Here is a 27,832-nt window from a genome sequence, read left to right on the forward strand (position 1 = left end):
TTACGTGTATTTCCAGCAGTGAGACTCTGAACCCAGGATGTCCTGTTGGACATATTTTCTGAAGTTGCAGTAATTCGGAGACATGAATGAATTATTGTGTGGCGCCAGGCTGTTCCTCCTGATCGGGAGAAGAGCGGATTAGGAGCAGAAACTGCTGAGGTGAGAATTAAAGAGGCCATTTGGCTTCACCTCTGCAGGGAAGTGTTCAGCAGCGGTAATGAAACCCTCCGTCTGCGGCGAAGCATCGTGGATCGTCTGCGTCTAAATCCCCCCGAAGCTGCAGGCTGAATCCTGGTCGACCTGAAAAAGAGAACCTGCAAAACACAGATGTTTATTTTATCCAGTTAACAAGCTGGAAAGATGCAGTTCGGATCCATGGTTGAGTCATTTCTCCAACTCTGATGGAGGAGGAGGGGAAGCAGGGTAACAAGTTGACAGAAGAGAGGAAGTATTAAGGAGAGAGAAACAGAAAAACAGCCGTAAACGTTTCTCTGCAGCTGTCAGTTCAGAAAATGAGCGCTGAAAACGCACATATACATACGCATGTGTCCAGTAGGTGCCCAGCATGTGTCCAGTAGGTGCCCAGCATGTGTCCAGTATGTGTCCAGTATGTGCCCAGCATGTGTCCAGTAGGTGCCCAGCGTGTGTCCAGTATGTGCCCAGCATGTGTCCAGTATGTGTCCAGTATGTGCCCAGTATGTGTCCAGTATGTGCCCAGTATGTGTCCAGTATGTGCCCAGCATGTGTCCAGTATGTGTCCAGTATGTGCCCAGTATGTGTCCAGTATGTGCCCAGCATGTGTCCAGTATGTGTCCAGTATGTGCCCAGTATGTGTCCAGTATGTGCCCAGTATGTGTCCAGTATGTGCCCAGCATGTGTCCAGTATGTGTCCAGTATGTGCCCAGTATGTGTCCAGTATGTGCCCAGCATGTGTCCAGTATGTGCCCAGCATGTGTCCAGTATGTGTCCAGTATGTGCCCAGTATGTGTCCAGTATGTGCCCAGCATGTGTCCAGTATGTGTCCAGTATGTGCCCAGTATGTGTCCAGTATGTCCCCAGCATGTGTCCAGTATGTGTCCAGTATGTGCCCAGTATGTGTCCAGTAGGTGCCCAGCATGTGTCCAGTAGGTGCCCAGCATGTGTCCAGTATGTGTCCAGTATGTGCCCAGCATGTGTCCAGTAGGTGCCCAGCGTGTGTCCAGTATGTGTCCAGTATGTGCCCAGTATGTGCCCAGCATGTGTCCAGTATGTGTCCAGTATGTGCCCAGTATGTGTCCAGTATGTGCCCAGCATGTGTCCAGTATGTGTCCAGTATGTGCCCAGTATGTGTCCAGTATGTGCCCAGCATGTGTCCAGTAGGTGCCCAGCATGTGCCCAGCATGTGCCCAGTAGGTGCGTCTGCACCTGAGGCCACATACCGGGCAGAGACTGAAACAAAAAGCAACATGTTGCTGATGTAAACGTGTGAGAATATTAAGTTTTAGCGGAGCGCAAAGACTTTTGGCTTCCAGTCATAAATGATAAATTAGACTAATTATGTTGGGAAGTTATGCTGCTGTTCAAAGCAGCATCAGGATCCAGGCTAATGCCAAACATCTAAAGCTTTTCTATTTTTTTAACAACATTTGAGGGTCGTTAACCACGAACTGTTACAGCTTTAAACGTCTGAAAATGGTTAAACACAGAATTGTGACTATAATGTAACCCACATTTAGTCAAGGACTTTTATTTTTGCGGGCCCACTTCCTGTGTTGCCCCAAACTCTGCTAGCTTATTTAAAGCCCCGCCTCCAGTTTGAACATCCTCACCTGTTTCCACTGTGACTTGCTGCTGGCGTCTTCCAAACAAACTGATCCAAATCTTTGAACCTACTGGTTTGATTGCCTGAACTGTTGGTGGTGTTACCTGGAAGGTCGGTTTGTTCCCTACTGGATCAGATCCTCATCTGGATCTGAAGATGGCGAGCTAGAAAAAGGACTATGGACTTTATGATTTTGGAATTAATTTATTCTGAGTCAATTATTTTGTCTCTCATCGTGCTGCTGTAATTGTCTGTTTTTAATTCAAATCACTTAATATACATACATATATACTATATATATATATATTAAAACTTCTGGCTGGCATTGGTTTAGCTGTCAAGTTGTCAACATAATGCGCTAAATTTTAAATGTAGCCATGATGCATAAAACAAAAAGGGACGCAGTCCTTTGATACTAGTTGTTAACATTATGACAACTATATAACAAAGTCAGGAAAAAAGTTTAATTAAGAAAAAAAATAGCGAGGAAGAGGGAAGTTGATCATTTATGCTAGCTTGACTATGACAACCTTAACATGAAGATGTGCTGTGGAATTCTGTGTTTTTCAGTCCAGTTAAAAAAATAAAATAAAGGCTGACCCACACACCAACTCTGACAGATTATCAGTAGAACAGGGGTTTAAATTAGCTAATCAACCACCGCTGTGTTAGCTTGGCTAATAGCAGTGCTAGCTAATCTATCACAGCGATCACTTATTAATAATAGTAAAATAAACATCAGACCTAAAAACATAAAACTGTAATGGACTGAATGTTCTGTTCTTTGTGTGGGAAATGTTTGTGTGTTTTTAGGGTGTTGAATCCTGATATGCTAGTGGAACTGTTGTCAGTCAGTTGCTATAGTAACGGGTCTGCGTGTAGCATAGCCGACGCAAAGCGCGAGAAAAAAGAATACAAGTAGGTTTGAGTTGTTCTTCAACATTTTTCTGCATTATTCTTCCCTTTGCTGCGGCAAACTGAATTAAATTAATAATACCAACATCTCCAGGTTTCATTTAGTTAATAAAATGGATGTATTACATAATATGCGTTATGTGCATGTGCAAAATTTCTGTATGTAAACAATAACATGGAACATACTGTATCTATACATTCATATGTATGTATTTATTTGGGTTTTACATTTATATCTTGATTGAAGAACATTACTCTGTATGTCTTTGTATGAGCCGAACATGATTCTTGGGAATGACCAGCATCTTTCAAGAGGGGCCACGGCCCTCTTTTGTGCCTCCTTTGGGTCGCCACTGGCTGACCTGCACTCAGTTGGGTTTTTCTGATCGTAACCAGCAGAAAACATGATAAATACACTCAAAAAGTAGAAAAATGTTCAAAAACCTGCAGTATAAATGTGTTTAAAAGTGAAGGTAAAACCTTTAATTTTCTGAAACGCAACAGTGTTACGAACTTTATGAAACCTGAATCAAATTTCCTCTGAGAAAAGGAGGATTCATCCCATTCCGACGATGTTTCTCCTGGGAAACTGAGTACGAGGCGTAAATCCTGTCATCTCTTGACTCTTTTGCACTTTTGTTCCATAAAGCTGTTACAGGTGGTTACAAATGCATAAAGTGACGGCCGCAGCCTTGTCTCTCTCACCTGCACAAACTGACCCTGCGCTTTGTGAAGAGGATGTGATTGTGTGGTTATTGGAGGAAAATAACCGAAACTCTCCAACTATTTGAGGCTCTGCAGCTTTTAGTTTGCAGCTTTAACAGCCTCCACTCCCACACAAGGCTTTCAGCTGCAGGAGGTTTTTACAGTGCAACTCTGGAGGTAAAACTTTGCTTTCTGTGCAAAGGTTCATGTTATTTAACTAAGATGTTAGATAAATATGTTGAAAACTTTGGAAGTCAAAGAAAATGTAATCAATTAACCATCAAAAATCTGTTCATTGTTCACTGAATTATTCTTATTATTAAATCTAAACTCCTCTGCTTGTTTGCTCATTAGATTTTAAAGCTAAGCATCAGCTGTTCAAAATTTATTTTATTCTCTTTTATCTTCAATAATTTCTAAACTCCAGAAGGAAGACTTTGTTCAATGCGTCATACAGTATTTCCAGTATTTTATTTTAAATTTGAAAGTATTACCTTGAAAAAAACATTTGTTAGTTGGTTCAGTCAGTCAAATTTTATTTGTGCTTTACATCAGATCCCACTTTATTAATAAACCTAATATCTTTATTTTGTAATTTAATTACTCTCTCAGTTGTTTTATTGGTTTGTAGGGGATAACAAAGGATGAGTATGTAATTTTCCTTTTACATTTATTAAATCTTTTCTTTTAAGCAATATTCCAATTGTTTTGCAACATTTTTAATATATTCAATGTGAAAGTTATGCCTAAAATTTTTGTTGAATAAACTTTTTGTTTTCAACTCCATTTATATGCAACTTCACATTATTGTAGATCCAATTAGCAGAAAATATCTTCATTGAAAGATAACTTATCATAATCAAACTGCTTTTTTCTACTGTTTACATTCGTTCATCCACATTAAAAACATTTTGACATCAGCAAACAATATAAATGTCAAAAATACTGATTACTGTAAAAATATAAATGTTTAGAAATTTGTGAAAAAAGCCCATTTTTGTTGATTACAATTAATTTGTGAAGCAAATTAAATGTGTAAATCAGCCAATCGGGGTGATAATTAGGATATATTTAGCATTTTATTTCCTTTTGTTGAGGTAAATCATGAGCTAATCAGACTAAAAACCTCCTGCATCGATGAAAAGCTTCTTCCTTTAGACAAACACAACAACATTGAATCTTCTGCTCTCTTTGTGCGTCAGACACCCATTAGCCGGCGAAACCTGCTTGTTTTGTTCCGACACTCTCGGGCTGTCCAATGGTTTGACCTACAGCCTCGGAAAATCTACAATTTTCGGTGGTTTCTGTCAGGCTAGCTCTGCTGCTCTTTGAGTCGATGATGCAGAACCGGTTCCGTGTTTTTATTCAGCCGTTAACCTCACAGCTGGAGAACAATCGGAGATGTTACCGCTGTAAAAGCAAGGCAGTTTTGTAGAATAGCTTTTTCTAGATGAGAGTTGTACTAGATTATTGCTGTTGACATACAACTTTTTCTATACATCCTTTAAAGGCTGAAATATTATTGCATGGCTGGAAAGTCTGAGACGCTTGTGATGCCAGGATGGAAAGACGGCGGCAAATGTTTCTGATCAGTCTGGGAGGGATTATGAAGGAGGGTGAAAAGGTGAACGACTGTTCACAACTGTGAGAAAAAAATCATCTTAGATCAGAGCACTTGCAAAAAACCCAAGAGCTCCATCTCAGACACAGTTGGAAAGAGAAATTTCTACTTAAAATGCTTTTTTAAAAAACAAATAAACACACAAATTTTGCATTTCCAGCTCCTTTCCTCAGGCAGACGTTTGTTTCTTTTTCCCCTGAGAGATCTTGGCGTTGTTGGCAGGATTTGACACACTTGGTGGTCGTACATGAATCGCTGCTAAAAGGCCAGATCCAAACTAGTCGAAGTGAATTATTCAACACAGAGACAAAGAAATTTCTCAACATGTACGACAGCTGCCAGTTTTCACAGTGAATGTCCCAGAAAATTCACCAAGTTCAGAGTTTAGATTGATAAGACGAATGATGATACAGTAGAAATACAACAAACAGGATTAAATATTCCTGCTGCATCAAAATGTAAGATCTGTGATTAGCGTTTTAAACTTAGATTTTTTAAAACAAATTTAAACATTTTTATGCCTTAATTTTAGACACATGAATTTAAGATTTTTTAAGGACCCTATTTACTAATCAATCAATAAAGTTTATTTGTACAGTGCTTTACGTCATAAATACAGCATGTAGTCAAGAACTGTGAAAACCAATATCAGACATTACACTGCAAAAACACAAAATCCTACCAAGTATTTTTGTCTAGTTTCTAGTGCAAATATCTTAGTTCACTTGAAATAAGACAAAACTAACTTAAAAATAACTTCAGCAGGAAATAGGAGTTTGTTTTAACTCAGTAATTCCCTAATATTGATGAAAAACATCTTGTTCCAATTGGAAGATTATTTCACTTATAGCAAGATATTTTCCTCATGTTATTAGTGCCGATAAAACTGGAACTTTTCCATTAATACTCAGAAATTATTGGATTGAAACAAGCACTTATACCTTGCTGAAGTCATTTTTGTCTTATTTCAATTGTACAAAGAAATTTGGTAAGATTTTGGGGTTTTGCAGTGTACATTTTTGTCAAGTGTCATCATTAAACTCATCAACGTGGATGAAATATGTTGGTCAATTTTCCATGTATTGCTATTTAAAAGCAATTCTAAACATGTGGGTTTTTAGTCTTGATTTAAAGAAACTCAGTGTTTCGGTTGTTTTTCAGTTTTCTAGTAGTTGGTTCCAGAATGGCTTGAATTTAAATGATCCTTCTTTTAATAATTTCACGTTCTGCCTGGCTGCTTCTTAGTTTTACTGACGATATTTCCCGTGAGAGCCCGACTCTGGAGAGATGAACTGCAGCTTCAGTCTCTAAACAGAGAAACAATTACATGGCGAATGCCTTAAAACCCAACAGGGACGCAATGTGTGCAGCTTCTTTTGATTTCCATTTCTTATTTTATTTTCAAAGAACAATATCTTTGAGCGATCCTTTTTTCAACTTCTACTCACACATTTTGGTGCAACAGAAATAACACTCGCTGGACTCTTTATTATGCAACACATGAAATCCATTGCAGTTCGAAACAAGGTCCTCCTGAACAAGACTGGCATTTAATTACAGGTTTCTCCCTGCAGTCAGAGTCCTTCAGGGTGGAGAGCTTTCTCTGAGTGTTTGTCATCGTGCAGCAGGAAGAGGATTCAACGCTGCAGATCATGACGAGCTATTTTCACATTTACATAAACAGCTTTGATGCAGAAGTTGTGTAATGTACGATCTACATCTGATAAAAGATTTTCATCTGCTTGGCTTTTCTGAGGCGAGGAGATGTGAACTTTACATTTATTTTAAGCCCGTTTATTTTTGACAGCAAGTTTCTGACGGCTAAATAAAGCAATCAAAGGTTTATTTAAAAATAAACCAAACTAACAGCCTTGAAACTATTCATTGCCAAGTTTTTACATTGAAACCACAAATGTCTCAGTATTTTGTTTGCATTTTATTTCATACAAATATTTATGTTCAGCCCAGTTGAACTTTGTCTCCACCTCCTTCAAACATTTACAGACTGAAGTTTTTAGTCCTTTCCTCTTTGCAAAATAGATCAAACTCAATCTGATTGGATGGAAAATGTTTATGAACAAAAATGTAAAAGTGTTGCCACTCAATCTTAGAGTAAAATACTCTGAAATGAAAAATGTTATAAACAACAAAAAGCTTTTATCTATTAGAAATCATGCTTTTTGCTCTCTTTTTGACAAATTTTCATAATCCTTGCACTCAAATCTGCATTTTATTAGTAAAATAATAAAAACCACAACAAAATACAACTAATGTTTTAAAAAGAAATAGTGACCCAAATCCTGGTTTTGTTGTAAAAAATAGACATAAGTATTATTAAAAAGTAACAAAAAATTTCTCTTCTTATTATTTGGCACATATGACAAAATGTTTGGACATCTGACCGGAACCACGGTGAGAAATAAATTACATAAAATACTTGAGTTTTAAAACTCAGACCTGAACTTCCAGAAACACATAAATGAATCTACAAAGTCGGCCTTCTATCACCTGAAGAACATTTCCAGGATTGAAAGACTCCCAGAAATATCTGGATAATTTTATGCTCCATTAATCTGGAACAAACTTCTATAAAACTGCAAAACAGTCGAAACACGGGCTAAACTGAAGGCTGAAACCCCACCTGTTAGAGTTCCTTTGATTCATCATAACTGGAACACTGATCAATATATTTGATGTATATTGATAAATTTGATGACAGTACTTGACAACATGTGAAGCTTTTTGATGTTTTTTTTATGGTGTAAAACACTTTGCAACCTTTACAAACATAAAGATTCGTTTTCGCCCTCAGTCCAGCAAAGCAAATTCATTTTCATTGGTTTCATTGGTGGCCATGCTAACTAGCCTTAGCATTTATGGCAGTCTATGCTGTGGTTAGCTTTAGCTTAGCAGAGAGCAAGTGTGAGGGGTGAACATGAGAGGGAATGACAGCGTCAAAACCCTCCTAGCTCTGGGTGTGCTGTGGTGGCGTAGTGGTTAGCGCGACCCACATTTGGAGGCCTTGAGTCCTCAACGCAGCTGTCCCAGGTTCGATTCCCGGGCCTGGCGACATTTGCCGCATGTCTTCCCCCCTCTCCTGTTAGCCTACTTTCATATAAGGAACACTAGAGTCCCTCTAGTCCCTCAAAAAAAAAAAACCCTCCTAGCTTTGACTGATTATTTCTGAACAAATAAGTTGTTAAATTTTATACTGATATAATAATAATTTAAATAAATTTATTTAAAAATGTGTTTTTTTTTATAAAGGTCATATACTGCAGCTTTAAGCCCTTGAAAATGTGTTAAAGGGGTGACATTATACACTTTCCAGGCACACAAAATTATTATATAGCATAATCAACTAACTATGTTACCTTCAGTTGTTATAAAATGCTAAATATATCAAATATGATGTAAAATAAATGTCACTTCCTGATTTATCATCTTGAAATTGGACCAGCAGCTCTTTGTGAAGCTCCGCCTCCAGGAAATCATCAACATGGCTCCTCTATTAACCCTTTAACAACATTTTTACCAGCCTGGCTCTGAGCAGCAGCTCCTATGATGAGCTCAGCAGCTCCACCAGGTGTTTGCTAATTGCTGCTGGCTAGTCTGAAGGAGCTGAGTGGGGAGGAGCTGCAACTCGAAGGCGGAGCTAAGTCCACTCAGGAGTTTTGGACAGCTGAATGGTTGCCATGGAAATTAAAGGACTTCTCAAACATGCATGGAAGAACCATGTCAACACTCCAGGTGTTTCTGATGAGGGATTAACATCAAAAACGTCAGTTTAACATAACACTGCCCCTTTGAACGCAAAAACGGCACAAAGTTAATGAAACTGAATATTTTTCAGAATTATCAGCAGTTGATCAGCTTTAATTCATTCACATCTGTTGTATGAAAGTTGCTCAAAGATAATTTTCCCTAATAAACGAGTTTAAATACAGACGAGGTCGGCTGATGGAAGGTTGATCTCATTAATCAATCACCTGATTGATCGTCGGCGTTCTCCGGCTTCAGGTTACACCGTGTCTATCTCAACAGTCTCCGCCACGCTGCAGAGTCCGTCTGGCTCCTCCTGCAGGATCAGCAGCTCTCCCAGCTGCTGCTGCCCATGGACCAGAATGCATTGCTCCGCGCCGTCGGGCAGCACCACCTCCACCAGCTCCGGCTGCGCCCCTGCAGGCAGCTCGTCTGTGTGGACGTAAATGACGGTGTGCTGGACGTCGCCTGCAGCCTCTGATGTTTTCATAGTTTTCTCGTCTTTTTCCCGTGCTTCATCCTTTCCTCTGGTCTCCAGATGAAGCCCAGTCTTCCTTGGTCTTCCTCGGGTCGGTTTCAGGTGGCTGCAGCCCGAAGCCACCGGTTCTTCTGGACCTGCTTTGCTCAGTTCCTCTGTCTTGGGCCGGTGCTGAGCCTCGTGCCGAAGCAGACTCTGCTTCAAGGTGTACGAGGCGCCGCAGGAGCAACTGTAGGGTTTCTCCTTCAGGTGGGAAGACCTCATGTGTCTCCTCAGTTTAGTCGCCATCGTGTAGCCTGAGGAGGAAACAAATACAGTGGGGTGAAAAGGTTCTTGCTTTATAGGACCCCAAATAATGATTATTTTAATATCTGGTTAACTGACTAATTGGTTAGTCTAAACTAATCTTACTTAATTTAGTTTAATATAAAAGACAGTGTTTACTAATGCCTCAGTGAAGGTTTGCTTTTTAATTTTTAAAAGTTAAATATGTTATCTCTCATGTTTTCTGCACTTGAAAAGTTTTTTCAAACCTCAAGCTTGAGACTAAAATTGCTGTTTTATCATTTAAGTAATAAAATCTTATTTAAAAAGGAATTGATTTGTTCTCTACAAGCATTTTCTCATTCAGATATTTCTTTTAGTTGTAACAGCTAATACAGAACAGGACAATGTTCTATTTGATTGCTTGATATCATCACTGACAAAAACGCATGTATAAGAGAAAGCAAAAACAAAATGTATATATTTTTTAACGAACACATAAAAGCAAAAATATATATTTCTCCATTGTCAACTGTCTCTATGACCAGAAAAATCTATTTTCTCCAGATTTTTCTGCACGTTGGGCAGAAAATATCTCGTTTGCTTCCGACTTTATTGCTAATGAAACCAGTGAAGTCAGCAGACAAGTTTTTCTTTTACTGATGAACGTTTGATGAACAGAATCTGTGAACATGTGCGGAGTCATCAGCAGCTTGTGCTTTCCAATCATGCATGCAGGACAGAGCGTCTGCAGCCTGCTGGGCAAGATAAACGGCGGCACTTGCTTGGAGGAGGAAGAGGTCGGGGAATTGTGCCGGTTTGTGCTTCACGCCCCCCAACTGGCTTTATCATCAACTCATGTATCGCTGCTTCGCCTCAGCTGCAGTTTTTCCGCCCTGAAACTCCTCTAACTCCATGATGAAAGGACAAAACTGAGGCACAAAATGTATGCAAATGTCTCTCAAAGCTTTAAAATATAAGCTACATAACATCTTTACAATAAATAACGGTGAGGAAGTTTCAAGTTGCATCTAATTTCTTTATATTTTATGCTAAAGCAGTGCTAATCAGCAGTACTTCAAATTTTCTGAAGGTCGTTCACAGTTTTTCTTTTCACATTTTTTATAAGCCCAATACTCTTCTGTATATAAATCTAGTTGTCTGTGTGGAGATGTCAATCTGAGGACTGCAGTCATGAAAACCAGAAACAGATGGTTTGGTAATAAAACTAGTCTAAATGACACAGAACAACCTGCAGAGGGCGCCACTGAATACATTTAGTCATGTTTCAACCACAGACTTCATCGTATTTTATTGGGATTTTATGTGATAGAACGACAGTGTTATCTTAAAAATGATTCATGGTTTTCACATTGTTTTACAAAGAAAAATCTGGAAAGTGTGGCATGCATTTGGAAAATAAAGAGACCACAGGGAAAGGAAACGGAACTGCTGCGTAAACAATCACTTCAAAATAAGAGTATGAACATAAATGCCGATAACCAAAACTTCAAGACAGACGTTGAACTTCGTTCAACTGAAAGTTTACAAAACAATCAAGTCAATTAGTGTTTTAGAATTGATCTGGAAAAAAATGTATTTGGAAAGCTAAGTGCACTTTTTCAAAGTTAGCAAACGCGCTACATAAAAATGAGCTGCTTTAGTGGGTTAGCAGAAGTGTGCTCACAACTGTCTGGAACGATGTAATGATGTAAATCAGCTTTTAGAGTTTTAAAAATATTGCAGGGAAGTTAAGTGCAACAATTGTTTTCAAAGTTGGAAAAGCGCTAAACGATAAATTTGTTTTGCTATTAATGGATTAGCAGAAGTGTGTAAATCCACTGTTAAAGCCTCAGTATTAAATCTGAAATGCAGTTCAGCTCAAAACTATTCATACCCCTGGCTGCTATGTTTCAGGCTGGGTGGAAACAGATGATGGGATGTAGGCTGAACGGTAACTGAAGATTTAAATGCATCAGAGGAGTCTGATTAGGGTGATACATTTAAACGTTCTTTTGCTGGATTCATGTCATCTTAAACGCCTCGATCTTCAAAGTTTCCTGCTAATAATCATCCTTCACCTCAACAATGAAGCTACAGCAACAATGTGGATCATTTTTTAGCTTTTGTTAGAAATTTCTTATTTTTCAAAAGCCTGAATCTCTCTTTACTTTTAGTTTGGAGTCATGACAACCATAATAAAAAATTAAAAAACAGTTTTTCTGAAAGAGGAGGGAAAATCAATCTGGGCTCAGAAAAACAAGGAAGAAGATATGAGATGATTTTCTTTACATGCAGAACTTGTTTGATTGTGTTCAGAGTGACATTTTCACCTTTGCCACAGATTGAGCAGCGATGGGGTCTCTCTCCGGTGTGCAGCCGCTCATGGTATCTCAGACTGTGGGGGTCCCTCAGAGATTTCCCACAGTAGCTACAAAGAAATCCTCCCTTAGTGTGGGTGAACATGTGCCGCTGGAGATCCGACTTCTGAGTGAAAGTCTGCAGGCACTCAGGGCAGTGAAACGGTTTCTCCCCGCTGTGAACCCTCAGATGGCTCTCCAGGTTCCCTGAGGCCGACAGACAGGAAGGCATGAATGAAGATGCATCTGTCCGACAATGTGAAACAAAATAAACCAGTAATCAGTGCTGTCTCTCTGATGGATGGGAGACAGAAGGAACTGATCAAAGAAGTTTCCTGTGAAACTAAAAAGAGAAAAAAACTGTTTGGTCCAAGTCTCCACTTGATGATAACTGAATCCACATAAATCCCAAAAGCAGCAAACTTCTTTTAACATGAGCCAAAATGATCAACAGAGTTCTTGTGGGCAAAGAAATACATAAAAATTAAAAACTAAATTAAAGTTTAATTGAAAATTTTCTCTGAAAAATCTTAGAATTTCAGAAATTTTAGGAATTTTCATCAGCAGTAACGTTTGGCTAGGAGTCTTTATAAATTTGGCCCTGAAATGCTCTCAATTCAACCACAATTGTTTTATCTTGATTCCCCTGGAATTAGCATAATTAACACTGAATATGAGTAAATAAGGGAAAGGTGTAAAATATCTACATGGAGTTCATAAAATGAGTTACCTTTGTCGGTGCCTTGTGGATAGGACAATAAATAAAAGAAGACGACTAAATTTCAGAGAAAAAATAATAATAAATTCAGAGATTAATCTCAAAAATCTTCAAGAAGAACTCAGAAATCTTTGAGTTTAAAAATTCAAAAACTTCAGAGAAAAAAATCTGAAATTTTCTAGTAAAAGCCCAGGAAAATTCTAAGTTTTCATCGGCATTGTGTTGAAGTCTCCCATATTTATGGTAGTTAAGTTTGGCTGCCTAATTTAACAGGTCACCAAGAAATCTTGAAAATGATCAGAGGAAGCAATAAAGTTGCCAATTTGGCACCAAAACACACCTTCACTAAACTATCTCCAAGCAACAAATCAGATTTCACACTAACTGCATTTCTTTTCCAAAGAGTCCTTCGGTTTCCATGGCAACGTCACAGGGTAACCTCAGTCATGTTCTGGTTTTGCTTCTTTTGTTTAACATAATAAGAAAAAAAGGAATGAAAATCAAACAATAATTCAAGCAAAGAAAAGTCAGGAGGTGAACAAATGTCTGTACTGAAGGCAAAAGATATCTGCCAACTTGTTAATTTTTAAAAACCAATTTCTGTGAGTTAAGAGCTGAGAACAAAAATTATCAAGCCTTTGTGAGGTTTTTAAAACGGAGCTGACTGTCTAGACTTATCAGTTCAGTTGTTCTGATCTGACAGAAAATGAACTGGGATGATTCATCACACGTTAAAATGAGGTGCATCTGGAGGTCAGCACCTAATTACAGTCACATTATTCCAGGAAAGTCTCAGCGCTGCTTTCTGCTCATCAAAAAACAAACATTTACAGTCTTCAACAAAAAGCTGTTTGATCGGTGGAAAGTAGATTTTAATTAAAGAAATATCCTATTGTACAAAACTACTTTAAGACGGACGGACGGACGGACGGATGGACGGATGGATGGATGGATGGATGGACGGATGGACGGACGGACGGACGGATGGATGCTGTTTGTAGTTAATCTGGTTTCTTTCTGTACTTTTCCAGACCTGGAACATTATTAATCAGAAACATTTCCTGACTGTGCAGAAATCTTGTATGTAAATCAAACATTAACTATTGGAATATTTTTCAGTGTTTTTCATCAAATCGTTGGTTTCTCCTCGTTCAGAGCCTTTGACCGGCCCAGCTATCAGAGACACAGAGGCGATCAGAGCCGACCGCAGCTGCAGCATCACACCTGCGGAGCCGGCATTACCTTTCTGACTGAAGCGTTTCCCGCAGTGCTGGCAGATGTGCGGCTTCTCTCCGGTGTGCAGCTTCATGTGGTTCCTCAGGGAATTGGGGTTGGCCAGCTGCTTGGAGCAGACGGAGCACTGCACCTGGGAGAGAGGGGAGAAAATGGGTCAGAAGGCTGGTTGGGTTGGGAATAAACAAGCTGGGATTCAAATTAATTTGAACAGAACAGGAGAGGCGTCAGTAGCTGCATTTAAATGTATCCGTAGGATTGCACAAATTGAAATTACAAAAATAAATTATCTTAAATGAAACACACCAATTTGGAAAAAAAGTTTTTTTTTCTAGGATGGGATGGTTTTTCTACCATATTGAACTAGACACTGAGCTGCAATGGAAACATTTCTTTTTGCGAGTCGCATGACCAACAGCCGGATGTTTCTGGTGGAAACGATGAAGAAGGCAGGAAGCAGTAGAGGGATTATGTCTTTTTTTTAGACAATGTGCAGCTGTCATGATGTTTAATTATCTTAATTCACGTGATTTTAATCTAATTTCTTATTTAATTGAAACATAGCAATCATTAAATTGTGTTTTTGGACTTTAGCAGAATAAAGACAAAGATTTGTGCATATTTGTAATGGAAATGCAGCAAGTGAAACCATCCTGATTGTTGCTACCTTTGGCGACAGCATGTAGACCTTCCTGCTACAGTGCAGCAGGCGGTGGACGCGCAGCGAGGGGCGTCGTGCGAAGGATTTCCCACAGTTCTCACAGGTGTAGGGTTTCTCTCCAGTGTGTAGGACCAGGTGCTCCTTCAGATCCCGCTTCAGGCCGTACGTCTTTTCACAGTGAGGACAGGAAAATGGCCGCTCGCCTTTGTGACTCAACTAAAAACAAATTATTTGTCTTAGCACCTCTTCTTTTCTCCAACACGACAAAAAAAGAATCATCCAGGGGAAAACTATTTTAGAGGAAACCTACAGATTGTTTTCTTTCAGAATCATATATTTCAAGTAGTGTTTTATTACTGGTAGAGCTGCCTTGTATTCATACCCTTTTTCTTTTTGTTAACTACAAACTTAAATGTATCTAATTGTGATTTTATGATATAGATGTTTGCATCATATTTTCTCTGAATATTTTCTCCAGAAAGTAGAGGAAACACTTCCACTAATGTGCTAGTAGCAGAGCTAATTTCAAACTCTAATTTATTTAGCTGTTTTGTAAACTTCCATTGAATAAAGTTCAATATTTGTGTCCAAGGTTTAATTATTTTTCATGTCATTAGACATTTTTATGCATGTTCTAATTTTGAAGTCTGTTTGCGCAGCTGTTCCATTTCCACTCCTCACATTCTTGTCTGACTTTGTTTAAAGAAACTTTTTTAAGCAAATGGCAAGTGCACAACAAACAAGTATAGGTATAATGAGGTATACAGAAAAATATAACATTTGTGTAAACAAATGTCCAGGGTGTTCATTTAACAAACACATGCAACAACTCACAGCAGAGTGATGTCAGTTTTGTTTTCTTTTGCTTCAAAGCAGCAGCAGACTAAATCAAAAATTTCTTTCCTTAAGTTTCATTTAAACTTACAAATTAAACAAACATAATTTCTGTATCTGTTACCTGATGGGCTCTGAAACTTTCCGATGAGGTATAGTTTTTCCCACAGTCTCGACAGCGGAAGGGTTTCTCATCTGTGTGGCTGAACTGGTGTTTCCGGAGGTGACCGAGCTGATAGAACCTTTTCCCGCAGCTGGAGCACCGGTACCGTCTCTCTCTGACCTCTGGCTGCCACCCGGCGGCCGGGGAAACCTCGGGCGCCTTGGCCGAGTCTTTGCTTTGTCCCTCGGTCAGTTTGGACGAGTCGGACGCAGGATGGCGCCTCGATCCGGCGGACATGCAGTGAAACAGCCGCGGTTTAGCAGCCAGACGGGAGCTGGAGCGAACAGGCGGAGGAGCAGGAAGGTTTGGTTTGTCTGTCAACTTGTCCTGCTCTTTCTCACGGTCTGAGTTCAGCTCACATGGGACGGTTTTCCTCCTCCTCGAAGGACGAGGCTTGATGACACTGGGGTTCTGTCTGCGATGATCTTCCTCATTCTGTAGAGTTTTCTTCTTCTCTTTGAGCTTTTCCTCTCCCAGCGTGTTTATTTTGTTGCTCTCTGGCTCCTGCTTCATGTTTGTATCTGTCCAACAAAACAAGACATTAGTTATTTACCAAAAACTTCTACAGAGAATAGATTTAAAAATACTTCTGTTCACTCAACGTCTAAGCAACAAAATAAATTAAAGATCTGCTGTTGTGTCAACCTTCCAGACCTCTCAGGTCTTCAGGTTCTGGTTCTGCTCTGCATCCAGAACCAGAGCTAAACACAGAGAAGCAGCATTCAGCTTCTACGCACCACAAATCTGGAACAAACTTCTAGAAAACTGCAAAACAGGTGAAATACTGAGTTCCTTTAAATCAAGACTAAAAACCCACCTGGTTGCAGTTGCTTTTGATTAATAATAATTGAAAGATTGATCAGCATATATGATATGTATTGATGATTTTGATGAAGGCTCTCGACAAAATGTACTGGTTGTTAATGGTTTCACAACTGGTGACTATGATGAGTTTCTGACGCTTTTTTATATTTTAGTGATGTAAAGCACTTTGATCTCCCTTGTTGCTGAAATGTGCAATAAAAATAAACTTCCTTGAACTTGTTTGATCCAAGGAAAATATGCAGAAAAATGCAATGCAGATTTTTTTCAGATTGTTTTGAATTCAAACCAACACATTTTTTAACCGTTAAATTTTTCTAACAGGACTAATATAAACGCCATATATTCAAAACTTGACTAAAGGTCTCAACATGGAACATCTTAAGACTCCAAAGTTTTTTCTTAGCTCAGTTAAAGAACAATTTAAACTCACATGGATACGTCACCAGACGTGCAGTTGAAGGACGTTTTCAAATTCCTCAAGCAAAAACTTTCTCTAATGAACTTTTACTTACAAAGCAATGAAAGAAATAAAACTCTTTATAATTAACCCTCATAAAAGCTGAACAGAAGTCAAGTTTTAAAAGGAGAAGCAATTTAGGAGCAACATACTTACAACTGAAATGGTTAACTATTGTACATTTTATAAATCAATCAACATTTTGTATGAGCTGTAATTATTTTTTAAATATTTCTGTAAGATCTATTTAATATTTCACTGATTTCCACTGTAAAATATTTTTCATTTTGAAGACCAGCTTCCTGGCTGTCAGGCCCAGCTAATAGGGATCCATTGTTATAATTTCCTGACTTGGAGACTCCTAACAAATTCGTACAAATCAAAAATGAATGAAAGTCTCAAGGACAAATGTTCCTCCACATAAAAATGTGCAGAAAGGCCTTTAAGTCATGTGCTGATTTTCAAGGACGCTCCACTCTTTGCAGCTTCAGGTTGTTTTCTTTGTTGTTCTACGTCTGATTTTCTGCTACAACATCAGTGAAGGTGGAGCAGCGAATCCAGTGTATTGTATGGAGAAAGGTGCAAAGGTTTCGTTGCAGCATAACGCTGTGTAGTAACAGTGTTTTTGGCACTTTTACTGACATTTTTGAAACAGGTGAATCCACTGAAAGATGAGAAACAGAGACACCAGAAATGTCAAAATGTATGGAAGAGAATCAGGGCCAAACAAAAAATAATCTGACTTTTGATCTCAGAAGATTAAAGTCTGAACTTTCTGAAAAAAGTCACAATTCAGAGAAAATAGTTTGAATTCTGAGTAAAAAGTTACTTGTTCAGTGACTCTAATCCTCTTCCATACACATGTGAGGTCTGGAGTGTGTTTTTCTTTCCTTGCATTTAAATGATACTATTATTATGTTATATCCAGAACTGGTTCCACTATTTTGCTAAAAACAGCTGAGGCACGGAGGTATGTGCAAGTTTCAAACAAATAATTTGTATTTCCTTCAGTCTGATGTGGATAATTATTTCTGAATGAAAATATGCAACATTATAGCATATTTCTCCCTTTTTGTCATAGTTTGGTCTGGTCCTGCCACTCACAGCCTGGAGTGATTATATGTGTTTTTTCCTCTTCATGATGTGAGGATGTGATTTATACTCCAGAGCGACTTATATTCCAGAAAATATGGTAATTCGCTTTGTGAACTGTTTTTGATATTAAATTTGTATTCAGAGATTCCACTGCAGGTTAAAAAGTAAGTTTTTGTAAAAAAAACATCTTCCACATGTTTGCTTCATCAAAGACATTCCTTTCCATCCATCCATCCATCCATTTTCTGTTCACCCTTGTCCCTAATGGGGTCGGGAGGGTTGCTGGTGCCTATCTCCAGCTAACGTTCCGGGCGAGAGGCGGGGTACACCCCGGACAGGTCGCCAGTCTGTCGCAGGGCAACACAGAGACATACAGGACAAACAACCATGCACACACACACTCACACCTAGGGAGAATTTAGAGAAACCAATTGACCTGACAGTCATGTTTTTGGACTGTGGGAGGAAGCCGGAGTGACATTCCTTTCCATAAAGATCAAATTTGTGGAGTTCAAAACTACAAGTTATTTTACTGAAGTTCCTTCATCTCACCTCTTTGTGTTGTCTGCAATATAATAACACGATAAAACAGATTAATGTTTATGGTTGTAAACATTAATCTGTTTATAACAAAATGATTTCAACCTGAATACTTTTGCAGGACATTTTATTAGTTTCTTCCTGATGATTTTCCTGCCACTGGATGTTTCTGTGCTCATGAAGCAAAACAAGAAACTGTTTAATAATTGGTTAATTAGAAAAACTTATTGCTTCTGTGAATTAAGTTATGTTTCAACCCTCTGATCAAATAAAATGTTTATTTTGTTTGCAGATGTATTAAGAAAGGATGTCTAATGTTTGCATTCAGTTTCATTTCTTCTTTTCATTCTTTCATCATTTCAAAGTTCATTTCATCACCACGTTATTATTATTATTCCCGTCTGTTTCTCTTCAAATCCAACATGACTTCCCTGCAGCCATCCGCCGCCTATCTTATTATCTTTAATTTAGTATTTCTAATTGTTTTTAAAGACGCATTTCAGATCTACACTCCCAATCTGTCTGAATCAGCGCGCTAAGAGAGGGAAGCTAGTTTAATAATACATCCACAGCGCGCTGCTGCAGGGCTTTTCTTCCTCATCGTCGCATCAATCGCAGCACTTAAAAGCTCCGCCAAGCAGAAACAATGAAGGATTAGCAGAGCTGGAGAGCGTCCAATTCTAACATGACAAACGCGCCCTAATGGTTTTGTTTTCTTGCTTAGTTTTCATTTATCTCAGCGGTGTCAAACTCCAGTCCTCCAGTCACTGTCCTGCAGTTTTAGATGTGCCACAGATACAAAACACTGGAATGAAATGCCTTAATTACCTCCTCCTTGTGTAGATCAGTTCTCCAGAGCCTTAATGACCTAATTAAAAGTTGCAGGACAGCGGCCCTCCAGGACTGGAGTCTGACACCTGTGATTTATCTGATAATGAAATTATTCCTCTTGACTTTTGTTTATCACCAGATTTCATCTTCATTTTGGGTTTAATCCCGCTGACTAGCAAACTGATTTTAAATGTTAATGTTTCTATCATTGAGCAGCCAGTTGTGTTGAAAATTTCTCTCTGAATTGAATTTTTGTGAGGGTATTAAAGGTTGAAAATGCACTAAACACTTTACTGAAACAACTTCAGAAGCAAAGCAACCAGATGGTCGTCTGACATCAACTTTAAAGGTTTTTATTTAGAGTCTCACTGACACGATAAAACCAAATACATCATTTTAAAATATAAAGTACAGCTCACTCTGCGTACACAAAAGACAAATCATTAATATTTCTCACATCGAATATTTATCTGTTATGATAAAAGCGTTTTTTTTCGACAATAAATGATAATTTTCTGGTAATACAATACAAGAACAGATTGTCAAAGATCAATAAACTTTAAATTCTAATAAACATTTAACACTGGAACATTTTAAATATCCAAAATAAATAAACAACAAACAGAACCAACAAACAATGAATTATGAAGTCTTTGTAACCAAAATTGTCCTTCAAAATAAGGTTTATTTGAGACCAAAGCAGCAGACTGAAGACTTTAGTCATGTAGTTTTTGGTAGAAAAAGAGAGAAAAAAGAAAAACAACAATGCGAACAACAATCACAGAAAACTTTAATATATTTCATGTGTTTACATTCGTCGCTGCCATTATTTTTAATGACTTACCGTGTGAACAAAGTTATTCACGCATGTTTTTAATTTCAAAAATAATTTTTTTTGACATTAACAGAAAGATTTGTACATTTTTATAACGGAAACGGAGCAACTTTCTGGCACTTCGATATAAACGCAGAGCCGTAATGTGAAGGAATAAAAAACTTTTACTCATCTCATGATCAATGAGTGCATGACAAACTGAATCTATAGTTTTGGCTGAAACTAGTCAATGTTAGCCCAATGTTAGCAAAACAATTAAATTAAAAACAATTATTTCCATGTGCATGATTTATTGTTTAACTGTATGGTAAAACTCTTCAGTCTGGTGCTTTGGTCTCAACTATCTTTTTTTTGAATGACAGTTTTTTTCATAATTAGACTTCATAATTAATTTTTATTTGTTGTTTCTGTAGTTTTGCTTATTTATTTTGGATATTTAAAGTGTCTTCCAGTTCCAGTGTTAAATGTTCATTAGAATGTAAAGTTTATTTTTTGAGAATGTGTTACTCTGCAATCAGCATTAGCGTTCTTAAAAATGGTCTCAAAACAACAACATTGTTTTTCATCACAATAAATTCTGGAACAATTTATCGTCCAGCAGAATTTGTAGCTGTGACAGGCCCAGTCAGGGTTACAAATCAGCTGTGAAATCGCTGGACTCACCTGGCTGACCTTTTCCCACCGCCTCATCGAACACCAGCAGCTCCGTTCCCGGATGGATGTCCTGACACGAGCGCACACACACACCCACACACGCGTCGTCACACACCCCTCTGCAGCCGCACCGCACCGCCACGTTCTGCTGGGCCCTGCACTGCGCCGGACAGGCAAAGCTGAGGGAAAAACAAACAGTGACAAACTGAATGTAGCTCAGATTGCATTAAAGCATCCGTGGAATGAAACGCAGCAGGAGGCCGCTGATGGCATGGGAATAAAAGCTGTATGGATATCAGGATAAATATTTATTTTATGTCTCTAAGTGGCTCATCAAAGGAACATGGTGCATTATATTTTTTCCCTGTTTGACTCTGTGGGGAAGAAAACTGGGGCAGTTTTTAATCAGGACGCCTCAGAGGAGCAGATGATATGCAGACTGCAGCGGTGAGACAATACGTCATTCTTAGAAATTAAAATCTGGAGTTTGAAGTTAACAGAAGCATCAAAAAAAGCTCAAGCTGAAACTCTGAGCCAAAGTGTTGAGTCGGCACTATTCTGGGGTTCAAGAGAAACAAATTAGGGCCAAAATGCATCATATTAACATCCGAGGGAAACACAAAGTTCGAAATTTAGACAGGAGTAACAGTTAGGGATGAACCGATCCACTTTTTTTTCCACTTTCAATACCGATATCTGAGGTTTACTTTCAGCCGATACCAACCCGATTCAGAAAAACAGATGAATTCACTTAAAATGTTTTTTAACACAGAAATGGGTAACTCTGCACCAGTACAGCTCACTTAAATGCACCAGTAGCTTCACAGGCTTGATCAAACATGTAAAACAACTAACCTTTAATTTGTCCACTCAATAATTAAAACAATAGACTGACTGAAACCCTTCAAATGGTTCAGAAATGCAGTTATGAATTCTAAATATAATGTAAAATAAATAATAAAGCATGATGTCGCTCAGAGCACAAAGCATAGAACTAGACTGATTAGATCTGCCCTTGTTGCCACATTGTCACTAATACCAGATCTACATTTTTGTTTTATATACAGACTGATATTGATATTGAATCGGTGCATCTCTGGTAACAATCAACAAATATGACACCAAATAGGTAGAAAAAGAGAATAAAAATGTCTTACATTAATCATTTGCTCTCAGTAGAATCTGCATCACTTTGACTTGAAGTTGAGTTGAAACTGTATTATTGTGTAGACTTACTTGAACCATGTGGCTCTTTGTACAGGAGCTTCCTGAGTGGTTGATCCCCCCATCAGTGCCTATAAACACAACACAGATGATTATTTATTATTATTTATGCTCCAACCAGTTCGTTTTACATGCTTTCCCCTTGCCAACTATTAGGTAAAACTGAATAAAATTGCTCAATATGCTGATGATACTTCGCTGTATTTAACCCAGAAGTTATTCAGATTATAAAGATCTCTTAGGTTACTGGCCTGCTGGCTTTGTGTGTATGAGGAAACGGTGATCGGGCCGGTCAGTCCTTGCAAAGTTTGGAGCATGATCATCAAAATGGAATAAATTGATAATTGTGATAGAACAAAGAAATGGTTTGGAGTTGATTGATACTCGGACAGATGAGATTCCTGGGTTAATGAGTAAACCCAGTGCGGCCCTTTAGCACCACTAGTTTGCTGTGTTTCATAATAATAAAACGTGTTTATTATCATTAAGGCCAGTAACCTTCCCATTCATACTTGATGACAGCCACGCCCACATCGACACGCCCACCACCCAGGTGTCAAAGCCGATGCTCCTGTCAAATCAATAATTGCTTATTTCATTCATATGGCTCTTATAGAGCCTCAGTGAAAACGTGTTTATTATCATTAACTCTTTGGTGCAAAACACTGATTGAAAATCGATTTATTTACTGCATGTTTCCATCTCTGTTAAGGTTGAGATGGAACTGAACATGAGAACGGCCCTTTTAACCATTCAGACAACCAGCACAACAGAAACACAATCAAATCTGTCAGATGACTGATTACTCCGCGATAATAACTCAGAAATAGTCCAAATAGTTTGGATGTATTTTTATTTCTTTCCTACTTACGGAAAGTTTGTGTTTATATCATAGGTTTCTGGTGCATTAACTAAAGAAAAAAATATAAACTTCAGATATTTCACAAGGAGATATTAACATTCATGGAAAAACCTTACATAACCTTGTATTAAAGCAGAAAGTACGGCGGCCACTGTAAGAAAGACTTACAGTATTCAATTATGCTGCACGAACTGATCAGTAGATTACTGCAAGGGAACGCAAAAGAAAAAAAATTCCCATGACCCCTGGAGGGCTCCGTACGGTTCAATTGGGGACACAAGTGAAAACATTTCTTACATTTTCATCTGCTGTCATTCTCTTTCTCACTGCACTGAGTCAAACCCTTTGAAAAACCTGCTCCCCTCCTCACCTGTGGGGGCGCTGTATCCAGAACCACTGAAAGAAACGACACAAGAACCTCTGAAGACGACTCTAACGCAACTTACTCCAAACAAAAATGGAGCACGGTTACATTTTAGTGATTGTAGGATTTGACTTTGGTAAAACTCCACCAGTCATTTCTCCTGCTAGCGAAGACTTCCACGTTTGTTGTGGTTGTATTTACCCAGAATGCTCTGCGCCTGCTTCCAGCTTTTGGAGTGATTCCCGGTCCGCTTCGTGTTCACATATGCATTCAACCGGCCTCAGAGTTCACTTCAACCGAATCGAGACCAAGGTTGGTATGTGGTCCAGAGTTTGATTGCACATTCACACCGCCTCAAACAAACCAGACTTTCTAGGCAGTTGGATGAGAGTGGATTAAACACCATAAATCCCATCCTAAACGGGTTTCTAGAACCAATCTTGCCAGAATTAGACATCAGCTGAGAGAGATGCAAAAAAATTTGTCCATGCATTTTACGTCAAACTTCAACTAAAACCAAAATCCACCAGTTTAATCAAACCGAGACTTCCCATGAGAATCATTTATTATTTCCCTTAGAAAGTACGCCTGACCCAAAGATTCTCTCTCTTAACGTTCCTTTTCCTACATTAAATCTGATACTTTTAATCTCTTTAGTCTAATGACTTTTCACACCTAGACTGACTACTAGGCATCAGTATAAATATGACCAGCAGTACTTGCTGTCCACATCGTTTGTGCTTTGAATAGCGCCTGTCAGAGCGTCCTTGAAACCTATCACTGCTGCATCTTTTCATGCCTCTCTGCGTCTCTGCGTACATTTCTCAGCAGAACATTTGGTGAAAATTACAAGGACCATTTCGTTATCATCCCACGGGGTCAGGGATTAATTGAGCGCAGTGACTCGCAGTTAGTTCGTTCCTTCTGCAAACCAGCACCAGACCGAGATGCCATTATGAAGAACTTCAAGGCTGACAGTAGCTGATGTCTCAAAGTCACTCAGACATGGAGGATTCAGGCCATTTAACAGACAGGCAATAACCAGCATCTTTGATACAGAGTGTGCACTACTTCTCTTATTTATAGGCCTTAAAATATGCTCACTATGAAGAAAATCTGTGAAGGATTGCATCCATGAAAGGAGCTCTGAATGAAACCGAATCTCTTCATGTGATGCAGCTTAATGGGCGTCAGCTGCAGATTCAAAGATTTCAGATTTTAGAAACAGAGGCTATTAATTGAAGAATGAGGGAAATTTCAAGGAGAGGGGCAAAAACTCCAGCTTCATCCATCGGAGGAAAGTGGTTCCCTTTCAGCAACTCCTTCACAGAACCACTACTGACACGTCTGGTAATTTTTTATCTATGGACATTTACTGCAGAATCTGTCACACTATCAGAATAAGTGACAGTTTTTGGATCAAGAGACACTTAATGCAGCATACATACAGATAGGACTCTCTGTTCCAGTGGTTAAATGGTTCAAACTTTACCAAATGAACATGAATCTTTTTGTTTTGATAGGTAAATTCTCATCAGAATGGGCAGAAATCACACGAGGGGTACCACAAGGCTCAATCTTCGGACCCCTCCTATTTAATTTCTATATGCTACCACTAGGGGGTGGGCATTTATCTTATTGTTTATCTTTCATTATTATAAATTTCTTATCACTATAAGATTTTGATTTATCAGCGTTAGGCCTGCCAAGATAAAGTTTTCTGGACGATAAATTGTCATAGAAGTTGTTGTGATAAACAATAATGTTGTTTTGAGACAGTTGTCTGAATGACAGAAACTGTTTGAATATGTTTCAGGAGGAAGCTTCACCTTCTCATCCTCAGAACAAGCAGCTCCTGATTGGTCGTTTTCAGAGGAATTGCTCAGCGGGTCTGAACCCGTCCTGGCGACCCGCTGTACGTCGCCCTCCGTCCCCAGCGGGGCTCCGGCCTCCAGCGGGTGACCGACCCACCAAAGCCCCACGCTGCCTTCACGCAGCAGCGAAGGGCCCAATGCGAAGCCGCGGGGGAGAACCGAGGACAGGAAGGAGGCGAGATCAGGCAGAAGACGGGCCATTCACCTGGGGAGGGAAATAAACGTACCAGAGATTGTGCCTGTCACGTTGGAACAGGATAACAACCGGAGCAGATTATCGCCACCTATCGGGATTTCGGCGGCTTTGAAGCTCAGCTCCTCAGTAAAAACCAAAGCGTGAAATTCCTAATCAGACTTTCCTTCAGAGCAGAGAGAGAAAGACAGGAGGATCAGACCTGAGCTGCCTGGATTATTCTTAGAACGAAGACCAATAAGTTCACAGCTTCTGAGTTTGTGCATCATGTCCTCATCATATCTGTTTTTGTGATTTGAAAAAAACAATAAAAACACATATTAAAATTATTAAAATCCTTTCATTAAGTTTAACCCAAGTTTTTTTAAACTCTTTTCAAGATCATTATTAGTTGATCAACAAGTCAACAAAATCTTGACTTACTAAATTAGATTTAACTTAAATAAACATTGTCAACTTCAGTTGGTTATTTTCAACTCTGGCATGTGGCTCCAGCGCTTTGCTAACTTCAATGCTTTGTCACAGTTTACAGCAAAATGTATTTAACTGTTATTGATGATAGACTTTAGTCAACTATGGAAATTCTTTGGTAAATATTTACTTTCCCACAACAAAGGAGCTGGTGGTGAATAACTCAAATTAAATATGTTGACTTTGATTGTCAAAATATAAGATGATGGGAGCCAAAACTGAAGCACATATCTAAATTAAGGGTGAGTAAACATGTAACTGAACCACAAACAGAAAGAAGCCATATAACCATCAATAAAACTCATTCTGTCTATTGTTTTCCATCACTTGTATTTTCATAAACTTCTTTTAACTTCCTAAATAATTTAATCAGACAATCTGAACTGTTAAATATTTCTGCTTTATAGCTAAGTTTGATTGTAGGGAAATTTTGATCAAAGATTGTGGTTTGTCTGTGAAAAAAAAACATATTCACCCCTACTCTAAAATACAGATAATTTCAAGCATAATAGAATAGAATTCAACTTTATTGTCATTGCACTGTCACAAGTACAAGCAACGAGATGTAGTTTGCATCTATCCAGAAGTGCTCTACGAGATATAAATATTTATTTACAGATGTACAAGACTATGTATGTATGGACTATAAGGGGTTATAGCAAGAGATATAGATATTGTGTATAAATATAAATATGGGAGCTGTATGCACAGATTATACAGAATATACAAGAATGTTAGGGAATGGATTATAGATAAATAATGGCAGATAAAATCTACAGGTTGTATGTGTGTGTGAAGAAAACAGTCCGTGATGTGTGTGTGTGTGAGGATAGTCCATGTGTTATTGTTGTATGAGAGGATAGGGGAGGACAGTCCTTATAGTTTATGTTTTATGTCAGGAGGCGTTCAAAAGCGTGACAGCTGTGGGAAAGCTGTCACGCTTCCCACAGGGATGTGCAAATTCCTGTTTTAAATTTATTTAACCAATTTTTTTCCACTAGAGATTAGTTTCCAATTTCACCGTATTATATTTACAGTATATTACAAAAACAATAAAGCCATATTTTCTCATAAGTCCTTGCAAACATTAAAGCAGTGAGGTATCATTGAAAATAAACAACTTTTTTTTTTCTGCAATTTTGTTTTAATATCTAAGTGGAGAAATAATTTTTTTTTAAATTGCCAATAATACTTACAGGATAGAAATGAGCAACGCTAATTGCAAAAGCATACAACCATAAAATAATTCTATAAATAGTAAAACAGTTATACATTCATTGTTTTTCTTCAAACAAAATACATATTTCTAGTAACAAGATTTTCCTTAACTTTACTTTGTATTTTAGGAGACCAAAAAATCCCTATTAGTTATTTATTATTGAACATTTATTCATTAATGGACGCATTTAAGTTATAATTTATTGATTTATTTATTCATTGAATTGTGGCACGTTTGGACCTCCACTGGGTTTAAACAGAACACACAAATAATCCATTATTATTGTGTTGATTGCATTTAGTTTAGCTCATAACTCAGAGAAACTCACAGCTGACCAACACAAATGAACCTGTTAATATGATGCTAAACGTATTTCAAATGTGTTTAAACTCGTTTTTATTTTGAAGGGTCCTATGATTTCTAATATTCATAAAATCAATTCAACAAACATCGGAACGTTTTATGAAATGCTAAAGCTGCCGGTGAAACTAAATATTGGAGTTTATAGAAATGAACATAATACTAGTTTAGCATAGGTTAGCCTAGGATAAGCGGCTCATATTCTAGACCGAAAAAAGGTTTTAAAAAATCATCTTAGGAACAAATGAGTTTGTACATACACTAGATGTGATCGGTGTCTTGAATCGAGTGGTGTTTGATTTAAAAGAACACCGTTCACTCCGTTAAAATTAACTCTGGGAAAGCTATCCTTATCCAGCAAAGAAAAACAAACCAGCGGAAGTCCGGTCGGAAACATGGGTTGTTTTATTTAGTTCCGCGCAACCGTTACAAACAAATGTGAGTGTACTTGCTTGATAAAGTTATCGTCCTAAAAATATAGATATATTAGTATAAACACATTTTATATTTTAT

General features: G+C 38.2%; 1 protein-coding gene across 2 annotated transcripts; it reads right to left on the bottom strand.

The window, feature by feature from the left end:
- Positions 1–203: 203 nt before the first annotated feature.
- On the bottom strand, positions 204–27,712 carry znf408 (zinc finger protein 408). 2 transcript variants are annotated; one of them, XM_028015707.1, is made up of 10 exons: positions 27,580–27,712; positions 25,032–25,281; positions 21,989–22,047; positions 20,762–20,931; positions 15,477–16,036; positions 14,525–14,734; positions 13,867–13,990; positions 11,880–12,113; positions 9,032–9,578; positions 204–314 (listed from the first exon to the last, which is right to left on the bottom strand). In XM_028015707.1, exons 2-9 carry the CDS (start codon positions 25,275–25,277, stop codon positions 9,064–9,066), a joined length of 2,118 nt encoding a protein of 705 aa, XP_027871508.1. In that variant the 5' UTR covers positions 25,278–25,281; positions 27,580–27,712; the 3' UTR covers positions 204–314; positions 9,032–9,063. The 2 variants fall into 2 exon arrangements, with proteins under 2 accessions (XP_027871508.1, XP_027871507.1); XM_028015706.1 differs by lacking the exon at positions 204–314 and having other exon boundaries at positions 8,886–9,578.
- Positions 27,713–27,832: the final 120 nt, after the last annotated feature.

This window comes from Xiphophorus couchianus, chromosome 4 (genome assembly GCF_001444195.1).
Source record: "Xiphophorus couchianus chromosome 4, X_couchianus-1.0, whole genome shotgun sequence".
NCBI lineage: Eukaryota > Metazoa > Chordata > Actinopteri > Cyprinodontiformes > Poeciliidae > Xiphophorus > Xiphophorus couchianus.

What these genes read in the sequence shown, in the direction of transcription:
- znf408 (XM_028015707.1), bottom strand. Translation starts at nt 25,277, where the DNA reads ATGGCCCGTCTTCTGCCTGATCTCGCCTCCTTCCTGTCCTCGGTTCTC. An exon ending in CAAAGAGCCACATGGTTCAA is followed by an intron (nt 20,932 to 21,988) that starts GTAAGTCTACAC and finishes TTTTTCCCTCAG; the next exon opens with CTTTGCCTGTCCGGCGCAGT. An exon ending in TCTACATGCTGTCGCCAAAG is followed by an intron (nt 13,991 to 14,524) that starts GTAGCAACAATC and finishes CCTCTCTCCCAG; the next exon opens with GTGCAGTGCTCCGTCTGCTC.